We start from the raw sequence: 21,226 nt of genomic DNA on the forward strand, positions 1-21,226 counted from the left end.
AGTTTTTGAATAACACGAAACAATATACATACAATCATTCATGGGGGAAAAAAACCTTATCAATAACTACTATACCCCTAACACCCCATCCCCCCCATCACACCCCTCCAACACCCCCCACCCCCATCACACCCCTCCTTCAAGGTCCTTTACTCTTCTGTCCCTCCTTTTACCTACGATCTCATCTTTCACTATATATCTGTTAGCTTTGAGTAGAGCAGAGGAGGCTATCTAAAACTGTTACGTTTAACCTGCACTTGATTTATTTTGAATGTTTTGCCAACAATTATTTGTACATTTTCACACAAAAAAATAGAAATTGACATTGCCGGTAGCATAATTAACTACATATTTAAAAGTAGACAATAATTACTTGTGCCTGTCTTTGGAATAATCTCTTAAAGCAGCATGACTACTTTCACCCTTTTAGTTCTTATTTTTTTTATATGTAAAGCATGTGACAATGTATAATTCTACTTTCTGACCTAAGCCGGCAATCGTTTTTGTTCTCCTAATACAAATCTGTCAAAATCCTGGTTGTGTGACTAACATAATGGCCGCCTTTCAGTTTCAATCAATCCTTCAGTCAGAGTAACTCAGCAGCTATAATGTATCCTTTATTACTAAGGTAACATTATCTATTGTTACAGTTTACAGCTCAAACAGCTAGGAACATAGGCAACACATTGTCCGAAACAGGAAAGTGTTACAAAGACCTTGCACTGCCTGGGAAGTGGGCTAAAGCCTGCTATAGAAATCAAAGACTGCTTTAAAACTCATTAAAAACAGCATTAAGAGTTGAATAATAATAATCACATTTTAAGTAATGGTGGGTGAAAAAAGCAACAAGAAACCTCCACTGTAGTATTAGATAGTGATTGATAGATAACAATATCACTATCTAATACTATAGAGCTGATTAATTTTTTTTTTAAAACATACGATTTCAGGTTAATTTCATCTTTTTCCACACGGCTTTAGAGAAGATAGAGGACCGGTGCTTCAAGGATTAATTATGTCCTTATAATATATTAAGAACTCTGCAATAGGATTCAATGTAGAATATGTACAGTTTATCAGCATCCCATATTTAGGAAACAAGAGACTAGTACCTAGTGCTGCCAGTGGTCTAAGCACATTTATGAAAGTACATAGTGTGTCCACAAACTGAATAATAAAACCATGAAAGAGGAATCAAGGCTGAGGTAACTCACTCAGTAGATGTCCTTTGTCCTCTTCTTTCCACGAGATCCATGCTGCGGATCCAACGACAGGCAAATTCTGCCCACAAGGTAGGTAAACAGGGAAAATGGAAAAAGGCAGAGCACCGCCAACAATAATAGGAGGAGGCTCACATTAGAAAAATAAAAAATATTTATTGAAGGATCATAATAGACCCCCTAGATATTACGAAAGCACCTACGTGTTTTTCGGGCCGTACGCCCTTTAACAAGGTGTCATTTTAATACAAATAAAATGGCATTTAAATACAGTACTTCTTGCTGCTTAGACCACTGGCAGCACTAGGTACTAGTCCCCTGTTCCCTAAATATGGGATGCTGATAAACTACATATTCTACATTGAATCCTATTGCGGAGTTCTTAATATATTATAAGGACATAATTCATCCTTGAAGCACAGGACCGCTACCTTCTCTATTGCTATTGCCTTAACACTGGTTGCTTGTTTGATTTGTCTATGAGACATGATTGATCATTGAGGATGCTATTAACACATTAACTCGTTTTTTCTTCCAAACTGACTTTTTTCAAATATTTGTGTTAGTTGGAAGTGTCATACCATTATTTTTGAAGTCAGATAAATGAATCTATTTTTTCTGATATTATGGATCATACTGATACTCAAGAGGAGTGTACCACCCAGGAGAGTTCTAATTATGCATTCACATGCTCAGACAATACAATTAGACTGAAGAAAGCACAGTTAGTGTTTGACAATATACTGGACACTGCCTGTGAGGACACCACTGACATTAAGAATCAGTTCTTTTGCTTGGAGACGTTACTCATACACAATACCCGTTTGTGGTGGGATATAGTGACTATTGATAATTATATTATATTAAAGTCAAAAGTATTCCTAGGGCTCTTCGCATAAAAAAATCCCCCATGTTTGTATTCCAGGAGGGTGACTTTGAAGCCAATTGGAAGCGGGTACTTAATGAATGTTCGTTTAAATTAATGGAATTGATCGTGACATTTAAAGCAAAAGAGAAAACACTTATTGAAACGGTCATTAAGATCTTACAAACTAAATTGCATGAGTACACTAAAATGGAAGGCTTTTTGGAATTGGATATAACATTGGCACAGAATATTAATAAATTGGAAAAGGACGTTATGTCTAAAAAACAGGCTAAGTTTGAGAGGGATAAGCAAGACTATGAAAAAAAATCAAGTATATGTTTGGCAGAATACTAATCCCTCTCAAGCTAATAGTTCAACGCCAGTAACAGGAGGCGATAAGCGATCCCTTTCTCACAAATCAATTCTAAACACCAAACCTGGCAACTACACAACACGTGGTGAATCTGACATATCAGACAATGAAGCCTCTGGTCATTCAGTGTCCTTTCAAAACACACATAATCGTGGAAAAAGATGGGGGCCACAACAGGCAACACATCAGGCACAAAGTCAAAGGTCATCTTTTTTCTCTCTGTCAAAAAACAACAGAGGACACGACAGAGGACTAAAGGAGGTCATCCAACAAAAGGAAAAATAACTCCTAAATGATACTCCAGGAGTAATTAACATATCCAATGTAAATTTAACATATGATGAATTACTCCTTCTAGGTAAAGGACTGAAGTTCGCCCCTGATACTAACTTCAATCTTTTTGATACAATTGTGGACTTACAAAAATATTATACGAAAGTTGACTCTGAACACATTTTTTGATAAATATGGATGATTCATCTGCATTACCAGAGTTATGAGATGATATTAATGTTGTTACATCTTGTGACCCAAATGTTGTTATTTCAGAGGTTGATGTTAACTTTACTACTAATTATTCTTTTAGAGACCTTTGTCATCTTCAAGACATGAACTGATTCATGATCAGAATTCGCAAATTGAACCCCAGGCTTTTTTTTGGCTGTAAGGGTTCTGGTTTCAAATGAAAATCTCATTTCTATCCCACCTTTGTTAAAGGAAGTGCCGTAGCCACTTTTGAGAAGATGGTAGAGAGGTACATCTCCATCTTGGCAAAAGGTTACCAATTCAACACTGTGGGTAATGAATTCTCAAAAGAATAATTTAAGCAAAAGTGAAAGAGAAGCGTTGAAAGCATTCAAAGCTAATAACCAACTGATCATCAAAAATGCAGATAAGTGGGTGGCCGTGGTAGTACAGCATAGGAGCGACTACCACAAGTAGGCTTTACGTCAACTTGGGGATACTCTCTCCTGTGCTGTACTGCCATCTGACCCAGCCCTTTCCTTCATGTCTGACCTTAGGGAACTCTTAGATGAAGGGAAGATCTTAGGAGTCCTTAACGAGAATGAGATGGATTTTCTCTATAACCCTTTCCCCACCACGGCCGTGTTTCCACCATCTCCCAAAGATCAATAAAACGTTGGTCTCCCCACCTGGGAGACCCATTATTTCCAGCGTAGGATCTATGGGAGATGAACGGTCACGGTACGTGGATCATTTCTTGCAGCCCCTGGCTAGCTCTCTCCCTTCCAACATTTTGGATAGTGGGGATCTTATTAATCAAATTGAAAATATATAATGGGAACGGAATTTCATAAGGATGTCTATGGACGTTCCTTTATTGTACACAATCATCGAGCACCCCATTGGTGTGGCAGCTGCACGATATTTTCTGGAACTCTCTTATTTATCACTTTCACAAACAACTTTTATTTTAGACTCTATGCACTTTCTCTTAACACACAACTATTTTTTATTTTACGGTGTTTACTATCTCCAGACACGTGGAATGGTAATGGGTACCAGCTTTGCCCCGTCCTATGCTAACTTGTTCATGGGTTGGTGGGAGTTGTTCCACGTGTTACATTATATTTTATCATCGTTTTATGGATGATTTGATCTTTATTTGGGAAGGTGATGTCACGTCACTATTATCATTTATAGATTTATTAAATAATAATGAATATAATATTAGTTTCACTCACACCTTTGATTATCAAAATTTACGATATCTAGATCTATTATTATATGTGGATCTTTGTCTCAAAATACAGATTGATATCTTTCGGATGGAGAATTCCAGGAATACCTGTTTGAGAGCAGATAGCTGCCAACCTAGGAACCTTATTAAAAGTATTCCTAAGGGATAATTTATGAGCGCTAAAAGAAATTGCTCAAACGAAGATGATTTCCAAAAACAAGTCAGAAGAACTGTATGATAGATTTCTAGTCAGGGGTTACAGATCAGATGACTTGCTTACTGCTTGGGGGGATGTTAACAATCTGAATAGAGATACACTACTTGTTAGAAAATCCAACAAGACTACTACTCCCAAGGGGCCCACTGTTCATTACTCAATTTAGCCGGCTAACCAAATTAAGACAATTTTGAAAAAACATTGGGATATCTTGCGCCTGGACCCCGTTTTGGGAAGGGATTTACAATCCAGCCCTAGCCTTGTTTTCAGGAAGGCGAAAAACCATTTCCAATTCCCTTTCACCAAGTTTATTTTCTTCTCCGATTCCTAGGTCTACTCAATTGACCAGAGGGTCATATAGATGTGGCTCTTGTAAAGTTTGTAAACTAATGACACCATCAAAAACTTTTCAATCCACATCACTAATGAAATGTATCAGATTACTAATTTCATAAATTGTAAAACATTCGTTATTTACCACCTCACCTGTGGCTGTGGGAAAGAGTACGTGGGGCAGAAAACGAGATGCTTGAAAGTATGAGTTATGGAGCATGTAATGCTCATTAACCTTAAAGATACTATACATCCGGTCCCAACGCACTGTTCACACAGCAGCAGAGGAAATAGTAAATATCTAAAATTTTGTGGAATTGAATATTTTTCCCACACATCAGGGAAGGTAATCGTACTAAGAGGCTCGACCAGAGGAAGGCTTACTGGATATTCATTTTCAAAACCCACGTCCCGTCTGGTCTCAATACAGATTGGGACCTGGGACATTTCTTGTGATCTAGTGGCCCTCCCTCTGTTCTTCAATTTGGATATGTAACTGCTTCCATATTTGATGAAAAAGGTTTTCTTGAATTATTAAGTTCATGTTCCTTGGAATTAATATCAAATTAGCTATTCTATTCCATTCTTCAAAAGTCTTTTGTGATCTATATATATATATATAATCCTTATGCTAATTTAGTAGAACATAGTTCTCATATATTATTATTTTTAATTTTAATTTGATTATTGGTAATCTCCTCTTTATTTGTATTCTTGATTTGTTTTTATCCCTGCATAGATATACTTATTCATTTTTTAATGGTTTATTATAGTATACTAATTTGTATGCATGGATATCAATATTCAAGCATATATTGACTCCTTGATATATGTTGTAATTGTGTACACAATATCATCATGTATTACGTTTTTTGTCCTGTTTATTTTATTTTTCATATTATTTTGAATTGTTGTGTTTCACATTACTTTCTTGTTTTTAACATTATGTCTGGCATTTATGGTTCGTAATTCCATTCAAGCTTACTGTTTATTTAGCTGATTGGTTTAGCTGCTCGTGCTCACTAGCATATGCGCCCCCCCGAATGTATTGTGCTCTATGGGAATAGGCAGGAGATGTTGCGCTTTCGCCGATCCTATGCTTAAGCTTGTCCATGTTGAAATTATCTATTAAAGTTACTATTGTTCAAGTTTTGAGGCATTGGGGAGAAGCACTGAGCTTATTGGACGGCGACGTGCGACGTCACCCGCTGGTGCGCAAGTAGTATTGTATTTAAATGCCATTTTATTTGTATTAAAATTACATCTTGATAAGGGGGGGGGGGGGAGAAAGTTTGTATGTAAGGGTAACTGCTCCTTTAAATCAGATGAATAGAAAAGGGGGAAATGTGCAATATAAACTTTAGATTGTATACACCAGCATATGACCAGCTAGTGTTTGAAATACAGAATAAACTCTAACCATGCGCTATGTAATCTTACAAATACTTCTGCTGTGGGAGGAACCTCCAATGTATCACTCTTGAGTTTATTCCAGGTTCATGCAGCTCTAAGGTTTTATTGATGGTTTACGGTCATCTTCGTTATCCATTTCGCTTTGGATAAATCATTACAGGTTATTAAAACTGTAACTTCAATTTATCCAAGGCAGACAGGCTCTAGACCCAGGGTGGGCAACACTGTCGCCATTCGCCACTTGTGGTGAATTGGCAGTAAAACTGTGGCGAACAGGGCCGCCGGGACACTCTGTGCGACCCGCAACGGCCCCCTCAAACACCCTCCCTTCCCCTTCCTTGGTAAGGATTGCGCTCCAGTGGTGTGACGCACTCCCCTCCCTCCCACACCCCCGCCTGCTCCAGCATGCGCATGACACATGCACTCCCTCCCCTCCGAGGCCACTCCATGTCGCGCTGATGCGGCGCGCTCCCTCCCTTCCAAGCACGCTCCAGCGTGACGCGCTCCCCCCCGAGCACGCTCCAGCGTGACGCACTCCCCCCCCCCCGAGCACGCTTCAGCGTGACGCGCTGATGCCCGTCTGCCGCCCGTCCGCTTGCCACTGGCGCCCATCCGCCTGCCACCGCCGCGCTGCAATCTGGTAGGTGCAGGGGGGAGGTGCAGGGGGGAGATGAAGGATGAAGAGTGCAGGGGGGAGATGAAGAGTGCAGGGGGAGGATGAAGGGTGCAGGGGGGAGGTGAAGGATGAAGAGTGCAGGGGGAGGATGAAGGGTGCAGGGGGGAGATGAAGGGTGCAGGGGGGAGATGAAGGGTGCAGGGGGGAGATGAAGGGTGCAGGGGGGAGATGAAGGGTGCAGGGGGGAGATGAAGGGTGCAGGGGTGAGATGTAGGGTGCAGGGGTGAGATGTAGGGTGCAGGGGTGAGATGAAGGGTGCAGGGGGGATGGTGATGGGGGTTAAAGGAGATGGTGATGAGGGGGGTTAAATGAGAAGGTGTTGAGGGGGGTTAAATGAGATGGTGATGATGAAGGGGGTGAGGAGATGATGATGAGGAGGGTAGTGGTGGTGGCGTGAGAGGATAAGGGGGTTGCGGTCTGAGGGCCGTTCTATAGTGCGTGCGCTTGCTGCGCCGTGTACACGGCAGTTATAGTTGGCTGAGGTTAGTCAGCCTTTCTATAATGGTGCCACGCGCAGGGCAGTGAGTGTTCTGACAGGGGGAGATGAGGAAAATAAAGATTTTGCGCCGCTACCGCCACTGAAATGTGTGTGTGTGCGTGTATGTACAATGTTAATAAATCATTTATTAAAGTATTTCTTTATTTCAAACGTATTTATAACACACACACAGATTGCACCTCACTCGCTCACAGCATACACACAAAAAGCATGCGTCACGTGCACGCGCGTTCGCACACGCTATAGAACGGCACTGAGAATGTATAAACTTGTTCAAACAGTGTGTGTTTAAAATGTTCGCATGCGCAACACAATACCTCAATTTTTACATGGTGTGGCTATTTTCACTTCTAATTCGCCACACCTGTGGCTACATTGAAAAATAGGTTGCCCACCCCTGCTCTAGACAATACAAGAAGAGCTCTTAAATCTCTAATTGCCTAAAGAACTGTATAGCTGTCGGTCAATTCGTTTTCCATGTATTGATAGGTCGAAATTTGGTGACATATTAAAAGCTGGCATTTGTTTATAATCTGCTTGACTGGCAGTGGAAGCTCATGAATATTCATGAGCATTCCTGCACTGACAAGTGCTAGAGGGAGGGCAGGGCTGACAAAGGGGTGTGCCAGGGCTTGTGACAGGACATGAAGGGGCAGTGCCTTATAAATGGCTGTTAAAATAGAATACAAGAAAGTTGGTCTTTCAAAGTTGTTTTTTTAAAAACAGAAAATGCTAAAAGTATTTTTTCTTACTACAGATTTATTAAAAAAAAAAAAAAACATGCAGGATATTGACTGAACTGCAGCTTTAATATTATTCCCAAAGCCAGCTTTCTCAATATTTCCATGCGTTTATTTTCTTTGGATGCTGAAGAGGCCTTTGACAGACTTAACTGGATTTTCATGTTTGCAGTATTAAAAAAAAAAGGTTTGATCTGGGCAATAATTTTCTGTAAGCAATTCGTACATATTATATTCTCGCCCATCAGCATCCATAAATGCCTTGTCACATTTATCTTCCCTAATAGATATAACTAATGGAACTGGACAGTATTTTCCACTTTTACCTCTGGTTTTTGCAATGTATATTGAACCAATAAGGAATAATTCAAATATTGTGTGCCTTTACCTCAACTGGGAATAATATAAACTCATTATATGCAGAAGACATTCTATTGACCGTCTCCACACCCCTCATCTCATCGCCAAATTTAAGGAATATACTCAGTGACTGTAGTACTGTATCTGGATTTAATATTCATAATTTAAAATGTCGCTCTAAATATCTGTATTATATGTCCCTCTAAATAGCGTTAAATATCAATCTTCCAACACAAACAATTAAACTAATTAAACCTAATTTCGACTTTAAGTGGAAACATTTTGCCATAAAATACTTAAGGATTAACCTCAGAGATTAACCTGAGAAAGGGCAGTTCATGCGTGGGAGGAGGTTCTTCTATTTTTGCCTGTCCTGAGTGTTTCCATTTTTAATGTAACCCGAATAAAACTTCAGTTTTAAGTTTTTACCTGGTGAGTCCCTGTGTTTTGGAGAGGCTGCGGCATCGATCATATACCTTTCTTCTTAACCTCAGAGAGAGCTGGGATAATTGTTGTTGGGCCCAAGCAAATATCAGGCCTAAATTACGCAAATGTCCGCTCCGGCACCTGCCCTCTCCCCCCACCCCCAAGCCCCTACCCCGTTGAGGCCAATACCTCCTGCCCTCAAGCCCCCTCTAACTTGCTGGATCCGCAAGCCTTTAGGACCCTCCACCTGCCGAGGCCTATCAGGACTTGCAGTAGGGCCTTCTCTGGGCTGCAGCTAGGTCCACACGTAACTTCTGTGCCACCCTCCTGCAGGCCCACATGGTCCCGCCACCCTCTTCCACATTTTGCACCAGGCTCCCCCTTCTGCTTCAGCCCTCCTTGCACCCCATGCCTGTACCAATCCTCCCCAGGCCCATACCTATCACACCCGCAGCCCAATACCTATTCCCTTCAAATAGACCGATATAAATCCCCCCAGGCCCATACCTCCTCCCACCTCAACTCCCCACTCCAAGCATATACCCTTTTCCCAGCCCATACCTCCGTCTCTCTTCTGCCCCAATCATCTAGGCCCATACATCCTTCTCTTCCCTCCCCCCTCAACCCATAGCTTCTTCTCAACCGGGCCTGCTCCTTACATTTCTCCTGAGCCTAAAGAGTTCTTTTGACAGCCCTGCATGCCGTTCTCGCTATCTATCTGGGATGTGTGCCTTGTCCTCCCACACCTCTACCTTGATATCTAATTTTTTTAATCAGCTTTTCTCCCAGGTCTTAAATGAGGCATATTTTCCAATTGGTTCCGGACAGGAATAAAAGCTTTAGTCAATGTTTCTAAGGCAGGTTTTGTAGTCCTTTCTTGAGCTACAAGAAACCTTCGATCTGCCGACTTGAGACCTTTATAAAAAATCTTGGTTAAACATTTCATAATTACATTGTTCCCCCAACCAACTTAGCAAGAGAATTGTCATTTGTTTTAAAGGCATAACTTTCTCAATATCTATGTCTGAAGGTCTCATTTCCAGACTTAAATTTGATGTAAAATACAGAAGATTTTCAATCTTCCTTACATGAAGCAATGGAAAAGAGATCTCGTGCCAGTAGTGTCACGATCATGGTTGATCGGACTACCGAGGATCTTTGAATCCCCAGGCAGAGCACAGAGGTTTAATAAACCAGAGTTTATTTAGCCAAAGCTAACAGAAAATCACACAATACACACAGTACGAATGATAGAGACGGACTCGGGGACAATGGATAATACCTAGTTAGACTCGATGCCAGGTACGGCCATAGCCAAAGTACCTCTGGAAGTTAGTTTAGTGGGTGAACAAAAAGTGATTCTTTTGACGCGAACAGCACAAAAGGTAGAAACGGTCTTTTTCATGGAACGATACAGGTCCGACTCACGGGACAACTGGGGGCACCTATTCCAGATAGGTGTAAGGTAAAAGCCATAGCTGGCTTACCTCCCAGGATCATTTTAGAGGTCCGGCAAAAAGAAACTTGTTTTCCCGGATTGATGCAGTCTTGAACAGAACTGGTAGGCTTCCTTCACACAGTCTTCCACACACAGTTTGGACACTGGCTGTATGGATGCAGGTAACCCGATTCACACGGAACACAGGCCTCTGAGCACATGCACTCAGAGGAACAAAGTGGACCTCTGCCAGTGGGCAGTTATACCCGTTATCAATTAGCAGCACAACGCTGTCTGGCTGTTTAAAGGATTTCACTCCTAACCCGGACCAAGGCTGGTAGGTGGTCGGCACATGGTTCTGGCTCCTTACCATATCAAACCCAGGCCCTGCTAGATCAAGTAGCAACAGGGCAGGCTTAGGGTCTTGGGATATACAGGGGAACTGCAGGCCACATAGGAATACACATAGGAATACACATATGCATAACAAATACACGCAGGTATAAGGGAATTACGGTACATACACAAGAATACATTACAGGCAGGGAAAATCTTGTAAACCCAAGTGATTTAGAAAGGCGCTAAGACACAGTATAGTGATAAATAAAAATAATCAGTGACTTGTAAGGTGAGTAAGAAAAATTCTCAACCTTCACAGGGAATTTGTACAAGTTCCCTCATAGGCAGTAACGGATCCAGAATGTAAAGGGAGCGATATTTCAGGAACACCCCAAAAAGAAAAACACAACAATAGTGCAATAAAATCACACAATAGTGAAGCAGATAAAATCTTGGCTCAAGTGGATTTCCTACTTACAACAAGTGAAGAATCAGCGTTTAACAGAAAAGCAGGATTGGAGGATATTCAGAAGCACTCTCACTCAGGGTTGTATTCATGTAAAACAGCAAGGAGAGACCATGGTATGGACCAATAGGCAAAAAATGTATATAGATAAAAGCATATGAAATGTACTCACAATATGTACATCAATTGCGGACACATAAAGGTATCTTTTGAGGCGGTGTGGTTCACATCAGGAGAGGTGGTAGTCTGGCCTTTCGATTTGGAACTCCCTCAGTCCGATCACGGTGGACGGCGTCTGACGTCACATCCGTCAATGGCCGACAACTTCCGGTAGGGCGGAGGGCAAAAACGGATGGTGGTACGGCACAGAAGACTCTTCACCTTTGCCTCTAAACCAGGAGCAGCTGCATAGTTAAATAGTTGGCATAATTACTTGCTAATTGGTAAATTACTCACAGGTTCTCTCTTATAACTTATTGAATAGTTACTAATGCCATCTCTCTCTCTCTCTCTCATCCCTATGCAATCTCTGTCTCGAGCTTATTGATTATTATGTCTAATTTTTTTTTTAACCATTTTAGTTATCTTAATTTTTATTAAAGATTTTTTATTGTCTTTTATATGTTTTGGATCACAGTGTTATGTACTCCTTTAAGAGAGAACCTGTGAGTAATTTACCAATTAGCTAGTAATTATGCCTACTATTTAAGTAGCAGACCCTCGAGAGGTGTTATATTGCTCCTGAGGAAGCTGACGTTTAGATCAGCGAAACGCGTAGAGTTTGTACACCGCATGCAGCTGCTCCTGGTTTAGAGGCAAAGGTGAAGAGTCTTCTGTGCTGTCCCGCCATCCGCCCTACCGGAAGTTGTCGGGCATTGACGTATGTGACGTCAGACGCCATCCACCGTGATCGGACTGAGGGAGTTCCAAATCGAAAGGCCAGACTACCACCTCTCCTGATGTAAACCACACCGCCTCAAAAGATACCTTTATGTGTCCGCAATTGATGTACATATTGTGAGTACATTTCATATGCTTTTATCTATATACATTTTTTGCCTATTGGTCCATACCATGGTCTCTCCTTGCTGTTTTACATGAATACAACCCTGAGTGAGAGTGCTTCTGAATGTCCTCCAATCCTGTTTTCCTGTTAAACGCTGATTCTTCACTTACTTGTTGTAAGTAGGAAATCCACTTGAGCCAAGATTTTATCTGCATCACTATTGTGCGATTTTATTGCACTATTGTTGTGTTTTTCTTTTTGGGGTGTTCCTGAAATATCGCTCCCTTCACATTAGGGAAAATCTTGTACCATCATATACACATTTTATGGAGTTATTAACCTAATTCCAGCTTAGTTTACGGAGGCTTTGAGGGGCACCCTAGAAAAGGGTGGTGCGCGAAGGACAGGTCGTGGGAACAGGGGTTAAATAGAAGTACTTGTTACAAAGTGTGTTTCTCTGGGACCGCAGCTCGGCCTTTGGCTGCAGGTCCTAACACTAACTGATTAAAATTATTTTTACCTCTATAATTAGAGGAAGAATGGTCCTAGCATTGAATCTGTCACAACCAGCTGCATGAAAAGAAAAACTGCTTACTTGGAAAGTGTGGGGGAAAGTGGAGGGGGTTGAGCTTAAACCCTGGGAGGGAGGAGCCACTGACCTCCAAAACAGCTGAGACCAGCTGGACAAAGTTAATAAATACACAGATACCCAGCAAGCTCTAAGAAACCCCCCAAAATTACCACAAATTATATATGTATACAAGTGTCAAAAGGAGTGCTTCTGGGCGTGGCTACATTTATACAACAAGAAACAAAAGTCCCAGAGCAACATCCAGTTGACAAAAATACACAGTGAAATAATAGCTATATATTAACTGATTACAATTCTTATTTGCCTCTTTTCATGCAGCTGGTTGTGACAGGTTCAATGCTAGGACCACTCTTCCTCTAATTATAGAGTTAAATAAGAATTGTAATCAGTTAGTGTTAGGACAGGTGAATTTGGTCATGCCTTGATGGGGCTCACAGGCTTATAAGCTTTGGCCAAGGGTTAACTAAATTACCCCTTTTCAAGAGATATATAGGTATTTCACTGTGTATTTAGTCACATTGGATGTTGCTCTGGAGACTTCTTTGTTTCTTGTTTTATACAATTAGCCACGCCCAGTAGCACTCCTTTGACACTTGCATATATATATGTGTGTGTGTGTGTGTGTGTGTGTGTGTGTGTGTGTGTGTATATATATATATATATATATACACATTGTGGTAATTTTGGGGGGTTTCTGAGAGCTTGTTGGGTATCTGTGTGTTTGTTAACTTTGTCCAGCTGATCTCAGCTGTTTTGCAGGATAGTGGCTCCTCCCACCCAGGGTTTAAAGCTCACCCCTCCCCACTTTCCAAGTAAGCAGGTTTTCTTTTCATGCATCTGGATGTGACATGTTCAGTGCCAGGACCATCCTTCCTCTGATTATAGAGGTAAATAAGGATTTTAATCAGTTAGTGTTAGGACCTGCTAACTGGTCATGCCATGAAAGTGGCTCACAGGCTTATACGCTTTGGCTAAAGGGTTAACTAAATGATATGTTTTCAAGAGATATATAGGTATTTCACTGTGTATTTTTGTCACATTGGATGTTGCTCTGGACTTCTTTGTTTCTTGTTGTATACATTTAGCCGCGCCCAGTTGCATTCACACACACACACACATACACACACACACACACATATATAGTGGTAATTTTGAGGGGTTTCTTAGAGCTTGCTGCGTATCTGTGTATTTATCAATACCAGGAAAGCAGAGAAGCTGTATGTTAGGATTGTGGTGCAGTTTTATTCAGCATAATTGGTGATTTCCTTTGTTTCTGTGGGCAAAAAAAAATGGAGGGCGGGGCTAGATGGTGAGTGGCATTTTTGGTTGGGCGAGTAGCTTTATGGGTAAATTGTCAAGCCCTGTATGTGTGTGTATTATATTGTTTTAATATATGCAGCCTCTGCATACCTTTTATTGAAAACTAATTACCTAAGCTGGCGATCAATTCAAAATTGCTGCCTCTCGGTTTGAATCAATTCTTCAGTCAGTGTAACACAGCAGCTACAATGTATCCTTAGGCTGAGCTTATAGTGCCGGCGACGCGCCGTCGCGTCAAAACAAATGTATTGCCGCCGTTGCGTGCGCTTATAGAGACGCGACGGCTTGGTCGCGATCGCTGGAAGTCAACTCAATTTGTTTTTTCCAGTAACCGTAGCCTGACGTCGCGTCTCCGTCGCCGACACTATAAGCGTAGCTTTACATTACTGCGATAAAATTATCTATTGTTACAGTTTACAGCTCAAACTGCTAGGAATATTGGCAACAATATCACAAACAGGAAAGTGTTGCAAATATCTTGCACTGCTGGTGACGTGTGTTTAAAACCTGCTATAGGAATCAAAGGGTGCTCATTATTTTAAAGCATTAAAAATTGCATTAAGGGTTGAATTTAAAAAAGAATGGAAGTATTCTCTAATACTAGAGAACTGCTTTATTTAAAAAAAAAGTTTTTAAAAAAACACGCAAGATGTTGCATGGATTGCTCCTTTAGTAGGCTTCTTCCAAACTACAATTGTATGCCATTAGATTGTTGCTTAAGATGATTCAGTTACAGTAAGCAGTGTCCTTCTTAAAAAGGTTAACACATTTGTAAAGGCTGCATTATTTATATTAGGAAGCATGTTCAGACCTAAGTTAAGCTAAAAAGTGTGAAAACAGAAAACACATCTTAGTAATAAGTTGTTATAATTAGGTTTACATTTCTTTCCTGCATTCTATCTCCATCCATACAGTGCTCTTACTGGGGTATAAATCATTTCCTTAGTACCTCATTTAATTTATCAGTGGAGCAAAAAAGCAATTCAATGTCATCAACACAATATTTTTTTTTAACGTTACATTGTTACATTTTTATAGTCATTAGTCATATTTGTTAAAACACACAAAGTATATGTAAATATCTATATGTATTAAACCTTACAAATGGTGATGGGCTGATTCAAATTGGGGTATTAATATTCAGGCCCATTTAGATATTGTGGACATAGATTGAATAAAATATGCCAATTTAGTTTGTTTAATTTGTATTTATTACAAATCTTCAAATGTTTGTCACCGGTCACTAACCTGTTTTTATTTAATTTGCTGTAAAAACCTAATTACATTTGCGTATTCTTATCAGCATTTCTGGTAAGTCGGGCATTAAAAGGAATGATTTGGGTGCTCACAGGTATAAAACAAAAATACAAGTTCTTCATAGTAGATGTACTTTTATTTTACAAATCACATTTCTTGCCTTTTCTTCATTCTTGAAAATGTTTTTTGTTGTTGTCATTCTTGGAAAAAGAATGTTGGTTTACAGCAAGCCCTCTCATACCATGTGTTTGCAACATAACTTCCTTAAACCCCAAATAGGCAATAGGACACGATTATACCATTGATTAACATTCTACTCGATATTCTCAATGCCTAACCTATCTGATAAACTCACCCTAGTGACTTGAATTGGATTACACATGTGATGAGTATTAATAATACATGTGCTTTTTTTCCTACAGCTGGGATCGTCGTCCTCTGTGCCCTTTACCTCCATATTCTCCCAACTTTTCATGACCGTTGTTGTTCCTCTGATCATTGGCCAGGTATGTCCTCATTTTGGATTCACACAATTAAACAGTGGGTTATTTAGCAGTATCCAGTGGTCTTTAAATAGACACAGGTGTAATGTAAGCTCTAACCCAGGGGTGGCCAACTCCAGTCCTCAAGGGCCACCAAAAGGTCAGGTTTTAATGATATTCCTGCTTCAGCACAGGTGGAGCAGTCTTTGATAGCCACTGATTGCGCCACCTTTGCTGAAGCAGGGATATCATTAAAACCTGATCTGTTGGTTGCCCTTGAGGACTGGAGGACTGGCCATCCCTGATCTAACCGTGCACCCCAAAACTGGAACAACCTACCAGAGACTCTTACATCCACCACCAGTCTAAGTTCTTTCAAATCTAAGGCTGTCATACATTTTAATCTGGTCTGTAACTGTTTCATACGCCCACAATATAAATTATCTTTAACTGTGCATGCAATGTCTTGTATATAATGTATACTGTACCCTGCTCATTATGTAACTGTATTTGTAACCATGTATTATTTGTCTTAACTCTGTGCCCAGGACATACTTGAAAACGAGTGGTAACTCTCAATGTATTACTTCCTGGTATAATATTTTATAAATAAATAAAATAAATAAATAATAGCCAAAGGGTGTTGGCCTCTGAGCCTTTTGCTGCATATGCTACAGGATGTTTATGTGACCAGAGGAGACTTGTCATCACAATCCTATCAAGAGATTCTAACGAGTTCATTGTGGATGTTTTCCAGCTATTGTGTCAACAAACAGTGCAAATTTTGAATCTTTAAACCTTTCAGATTACTCCTCCGGTATTTTAAGGCTTAAAAATAATATATATATATATTTTTTTCAAAAGTAATTGTTTGATTTCATCCCAACGCCTCCACAATTCAGTTCTGCAATCACAGTAGATTAGTGACCTCTTCCACAGCTTTAAATGGCTACTAAACATTGGGAGTGACTTATGAAAGCAAATTTGGAGAACAATCGGTGCAAATGGCATCATTTTCATCTTGCGGCTCTTTTCTTCAAGTGTTGCACCAGGTGCTTCAGTTTGGGGAGTGTCAATAGGAAGAATTAGTGAGGTGTTACATGATGCACAGATTATAATGAGTATCAAACTCTGCATCTCCATGTGCCACCTTGTATCTGCGTCAAATAAATCTGCCAGGTTTGAGTTGGATTAAACTTTTCTGGGTAACAATTAGCGTAACATGTAAGAATAGTTTAATTCCGTGTAATGCAAACAGAGCAAACTTCTCTTCACACTTTTTTTTCATTGCTATAGTCCCCCCTTCTGTTCAGATCCGATCCTCTTGATCTTACTTTCTGCACCATAAAGCTGTCCATACTCTATTGGTTTACAGGTTTGTACAGCTACTGCAACCACTCTTGGTCATTCCCCTTGCAAGTTCAGTGTGATCTTTTACTCCAAGATGGCCCAAACTCTTAAACTGGTTAGCACTAAAAAACGATGCAAACACGTAATAATCAGACGTATTTACAAGGGAACTCTAATACTGTATTTCCAGTTTAAGGCATTGGGTTACCCGGTTTGCCTTTTTAAAATTGGAAAATGAAGTGTATAGTAAATAAAGACCATTTGTGGTGCACTCACATGTCTCAGATAGGTCTGCAACCCTGTCTTTCCCCCATTATCACTTGGCATACAGTGCTTCCACTGCAGCCAGGGATTCTGGGTAATGAGACACAATTGGGCACCCAGGGTCACTCTTTAAAGTGTAAATAAGTAGACAGAAATGTGAATCTTGCAATATTGCTTCCGACATGAACATTTCCCTGTGTGTGCTTCACTGCTGCCTCCTCACCTGTGGGTTTCTAGAAATAATAATGGCGCGCAATCATTTCATTTTTGGGTGCGGATTGTTTTTCCAATAAAGGTCAGTGAGCAAACAGGATACTTTATGACAATGATGCTCAACTCCAGTCCTCAAGCCCCTCCTCCCTCCCACCCCCCAACAGGTCAGGTTTTAAGAATATCCTTGCTTCAGCACAGGTGGCTCAATCAGAGGCTCAGTCTTTGACTGAGCCTCTGATTGAGCCACCTGTGCTGAAGCTGAGATATGCTGAATACTTGACCTGTTGGGGGGGCTTGGGAACTGGAGTTGAGCGCCCCTGCACTACTCTACAATGGGTGACAGATCAGATTCTGAACACATCCAAGTTATCCTCTGGAGGTACCTAATGAAGGGTCTCTTGCTCACAGCTCTGCAGATGTCACAGTCAATGTTAGTCCAACCTCATGTATATTTAATCCGTTTTCAAATCATCAATATTAAATAATAATTTGGCCGACATATTTGTGAACATATCCAGAAAGAGGATTGAATCACATTTCCATGCGTATCATCGAGGAATTTTGTATGGTGGTAAAAAAACTATACCAGTATATGGACCCTGGGAGTGAAACAAGAGGTTGATGCTGATATAAAGTGAGTTTTGCATAGCTGCCAAAAATGTGTTTCTTACAGTAAGTTGTTTCAGAAATGGAAACTTTTTTTTATGAAGATTGGGATGGTCAGTTAGGGCAGTTTTCAAAAGCCCAGAGTTATTTAAACAAGGGGAAAGCTTTAAATTAGGGAGTGCAGACTACAGCATGTGCAAAACAGCACGTTTTATATATTGGCTTTCATAATATGCTCAAATAACTTGGATACGTTGGTCTTTGATGTACACAAAACACTATGGATCCTACACATCAAGCTAGAAAAAAAAAAGTACATTTGAAGTAAAATTGACAATAAGTAAAACAATTTTAGCATGAACCTCTTAGCATCATTGTGTCAAGGAATCTTCCCCTATTTTGCCCTGCTTTAATCAGTGAGCAGTGGGAGGATTTGCACTTTTAATGAGCTTTACCAAGCTGTGAGTGAACTTGATTTGACTGTAGGTGCTGTTTTTAGGAGCTTGGTACACAGCCCCTCAATGCATATCATACAGTATGCAGATATGGTTTGTAATCGGACTTTCAGTACTGCTCGCTCGACACAAAAGTGATCTTTAGAAAGGATCGACTGAATCCAGGCATGGTTTCCTTCTCCAATGCGCATGCATCTTATACAATGCTTTGCTAATGACAGAGTAACAAAAGAAACTTTACGCCCGTTTAATGTGTTATTTTTAATTATTTCATTTTTCAGTGTTACCCTTCTTACATTTCATATATAATAGGTTTGAAGCTTACCCATGTCTGAGCGGGTTAACAGCACACAGTGGCACCATTGATCGTCACTGCAGTATGTTATTTCCCTCACGCTTTCATGCCATCTCCTTTCCCTGCACCTAAGTGCTTGTGACAGACCTTTATTTTATGTTTTATATTAAAGAGCAATTTGTGATTAAATGTTAATGACATAGAATTTTCACAGTGCGACCATATATTCTACCAGTTTGAACATTTTTCAAAGAAGCACACCAAAACCCACTGTTTTCCATGAATAAGTAATAAAAAGCATGTCTGCACATTATCATTCATGCATTCTCTAGTCACTTGATCAGTGGTTAACCCTTTACACTGCAGAAAGGTTTCAGCAATGGATTGCCAACTCTGCAGGAATGTCCAGGCTTGTGTACAGTACCATTATCACCATTACAGCGGTCAGTCTAAAACGAATGGAAGGAAACTTGGTGCACATCTCGTGATGATGGTGTTCGTTTAACTTGGAAGATGATAAACGAGTTGGAATCATATGCTGAAAGTTAGTCTATTACCTTTTTCCAAGTTCTTAAACTCCCTATTCCTTGTACATGATACCTCAGATGGTTACAAATATCCTGCTAAAACCAGGGTAGATCGTAACCCTTCAAATCGCCAGCTGCAGACTACAAAACGAATGCCACAGTTGTTGCTCTTTGAGCATGGCATTTTGTCTACCGGATTCTTGGATATCAAATTAAATAGGTAGCAGTTTGGGTGAGGATTTATCACTACATTATTCTGACTTGTGATATACAAAAAAAACGATGTGGGGAAAAGTCATATCGCAAAATGATGTAGGAAACGTGCATGGCACCAATTCAAATCCAGGTTATTCTGGTCATCCTAATGTTCTAAAGGTTCTTCTGTTTAGAGAATAAAGATGCTACAATGAAATGTTGGGTCCTGTGTACTGTATCTGTTTGATTTTGCTGTTTAGTTGATGCTAAAATAGGAATGTTGCACATAATCTCTGCTAATTTAGCAGGCTGCTTTTACCCTGTTTTACAAAGTATACTGTAACTGCAGGTTTCCCAAACCTAGAATACTGTATTTGCAACTGGGCGTCATGTAGTTTACGGGATCACTACCAACCCAACCCTTACCAGATGGTGTGTAAAACTAGTATACCTATGTGACCCAGGTACCTTTGAATCTGAGAGAGAGAGAGGACAGAAGCCTGACAATCCCACTTAAAGGACGGTTTGAGTTTGTATACACTCTTGCATATACTGTGGACTTTTGACCAGGGCTTGATTCTGAGCTAATTCTTATTTGGCTACTTTGTGTCTTGTACGGGGCGATAGGGTTAAGGGAAGTACCTTGTGGTTCCGTTGGACCCAAGGGAACGGGCCTGAGGAAAGGGTTGTTACCCTGAAACGTTGTCCCTCTTACCCTCCCCCATTGTCTTATTCTATGTTTATTTGTTTGCAGTTTTTCCTTTAGTGTTTTTTTCCCCACTCCCCTTTTCTGTGTCTCTCCCCCCTACTCTTGTGCTTTTTAAGATCCATATACTCTGCATTTATAGTCTTGTAGCATTTCCATATTTGTGTGATCCCTATTGTTCTATTATTACCGCTATTACATTTTTGGCTTATTCTGTGACTCTTTCGTTTTCTCTATTAATCAGTGTGTGCTGGAGCCCTTGTTTTGGTTTATACGATCTTCAGTGGGGTTGTTTGGGCCCACTTTGTTCCGTTTGCACCCTGTACTTCATGATTTTTTTTATTCATTATTTAGAGTGCTGTCTATTATTGTTTACCAACCCAACCCTTACCAGATGGTGTGTAAAACTAGTATACGTATGGGACCTGGTTTACTCTTTATGCAACTCTTAAGATAATGATCCCTACATTCCACACAGGTATATAGACTTAATGCATACTGTAGATCACCACTCACAATCTAAGTTCACAAATGTTACTGATTTATTGCACAGTAAGGCTGCTTATTTGATTAGTAACGTCCCTATAAATACGTAAATTTAACTTACATTTGGATACACTAAAAATGACATAACAGAAAATGTAGTAGTAATCCCCAATCAAGCCTAACTCTGTTAATAACGCTGTCCTACCAGTTTCAAACGCTCCATCAGTAAAGAAACGTACGCTGGCTCTATGGAGGCTGTTTTTTTGTAGGGTTTTGGTGACGTGTAATCGCGTGGCTTTATTTTAGGTTTACTCTTCCCTTTTTTGGGTGCTCTTCTAATTCCGATGGTTGGCTTTACAGGCAGTATGTTTGTGTTCTGGTTAACCGTTGAATATCTGATTA

General features: G+C 40.2%; 1 protein-coding gene across 3 annotated transcripts in view; it reads left to right on the forward strand.

Annotated features, from left to right (window-relative positions):
- The window catches only part of SLC10A7 (solute carrier family 10 member 7), a 267,589-nt gene that overhangs the window by 181,261 nt on the left and 65,102 nt on the right, over positions 1-21,226 (forward strand). For 2 of the 3 annotated variants that reach the window (XM_075613981.1, XM_075613991.1), the window contains one exon: positions 15,668-15,751. In XM_075613981.1, the coding sequence (XP_075470096.1) occupies positions 15,668-15,751 (84 nt within the window). Of the gene's footprint in view, positions 1-15,667; positions 15,752-21,226 lie in introns of those variants that run through there. The other variant, XR_012803825.1, reaches the window with a different exon arrangement.

Source organism: Ascaphus truei, chromosome 1, assembly GCF_040206685.1.
Source record: "Ascaphus truei isolate aAscTru1 chromosome 1, aAscTru1.hap1, whole genome shotgun sequence".
In the NCBI taxonomy this organism is placed as follows: domain Eukaryota; kingdom Metazoa; phylum Chordata; class Amphibia; order Anura; family Ascaphidae; genus Ascaphus; species Ascaphus truei.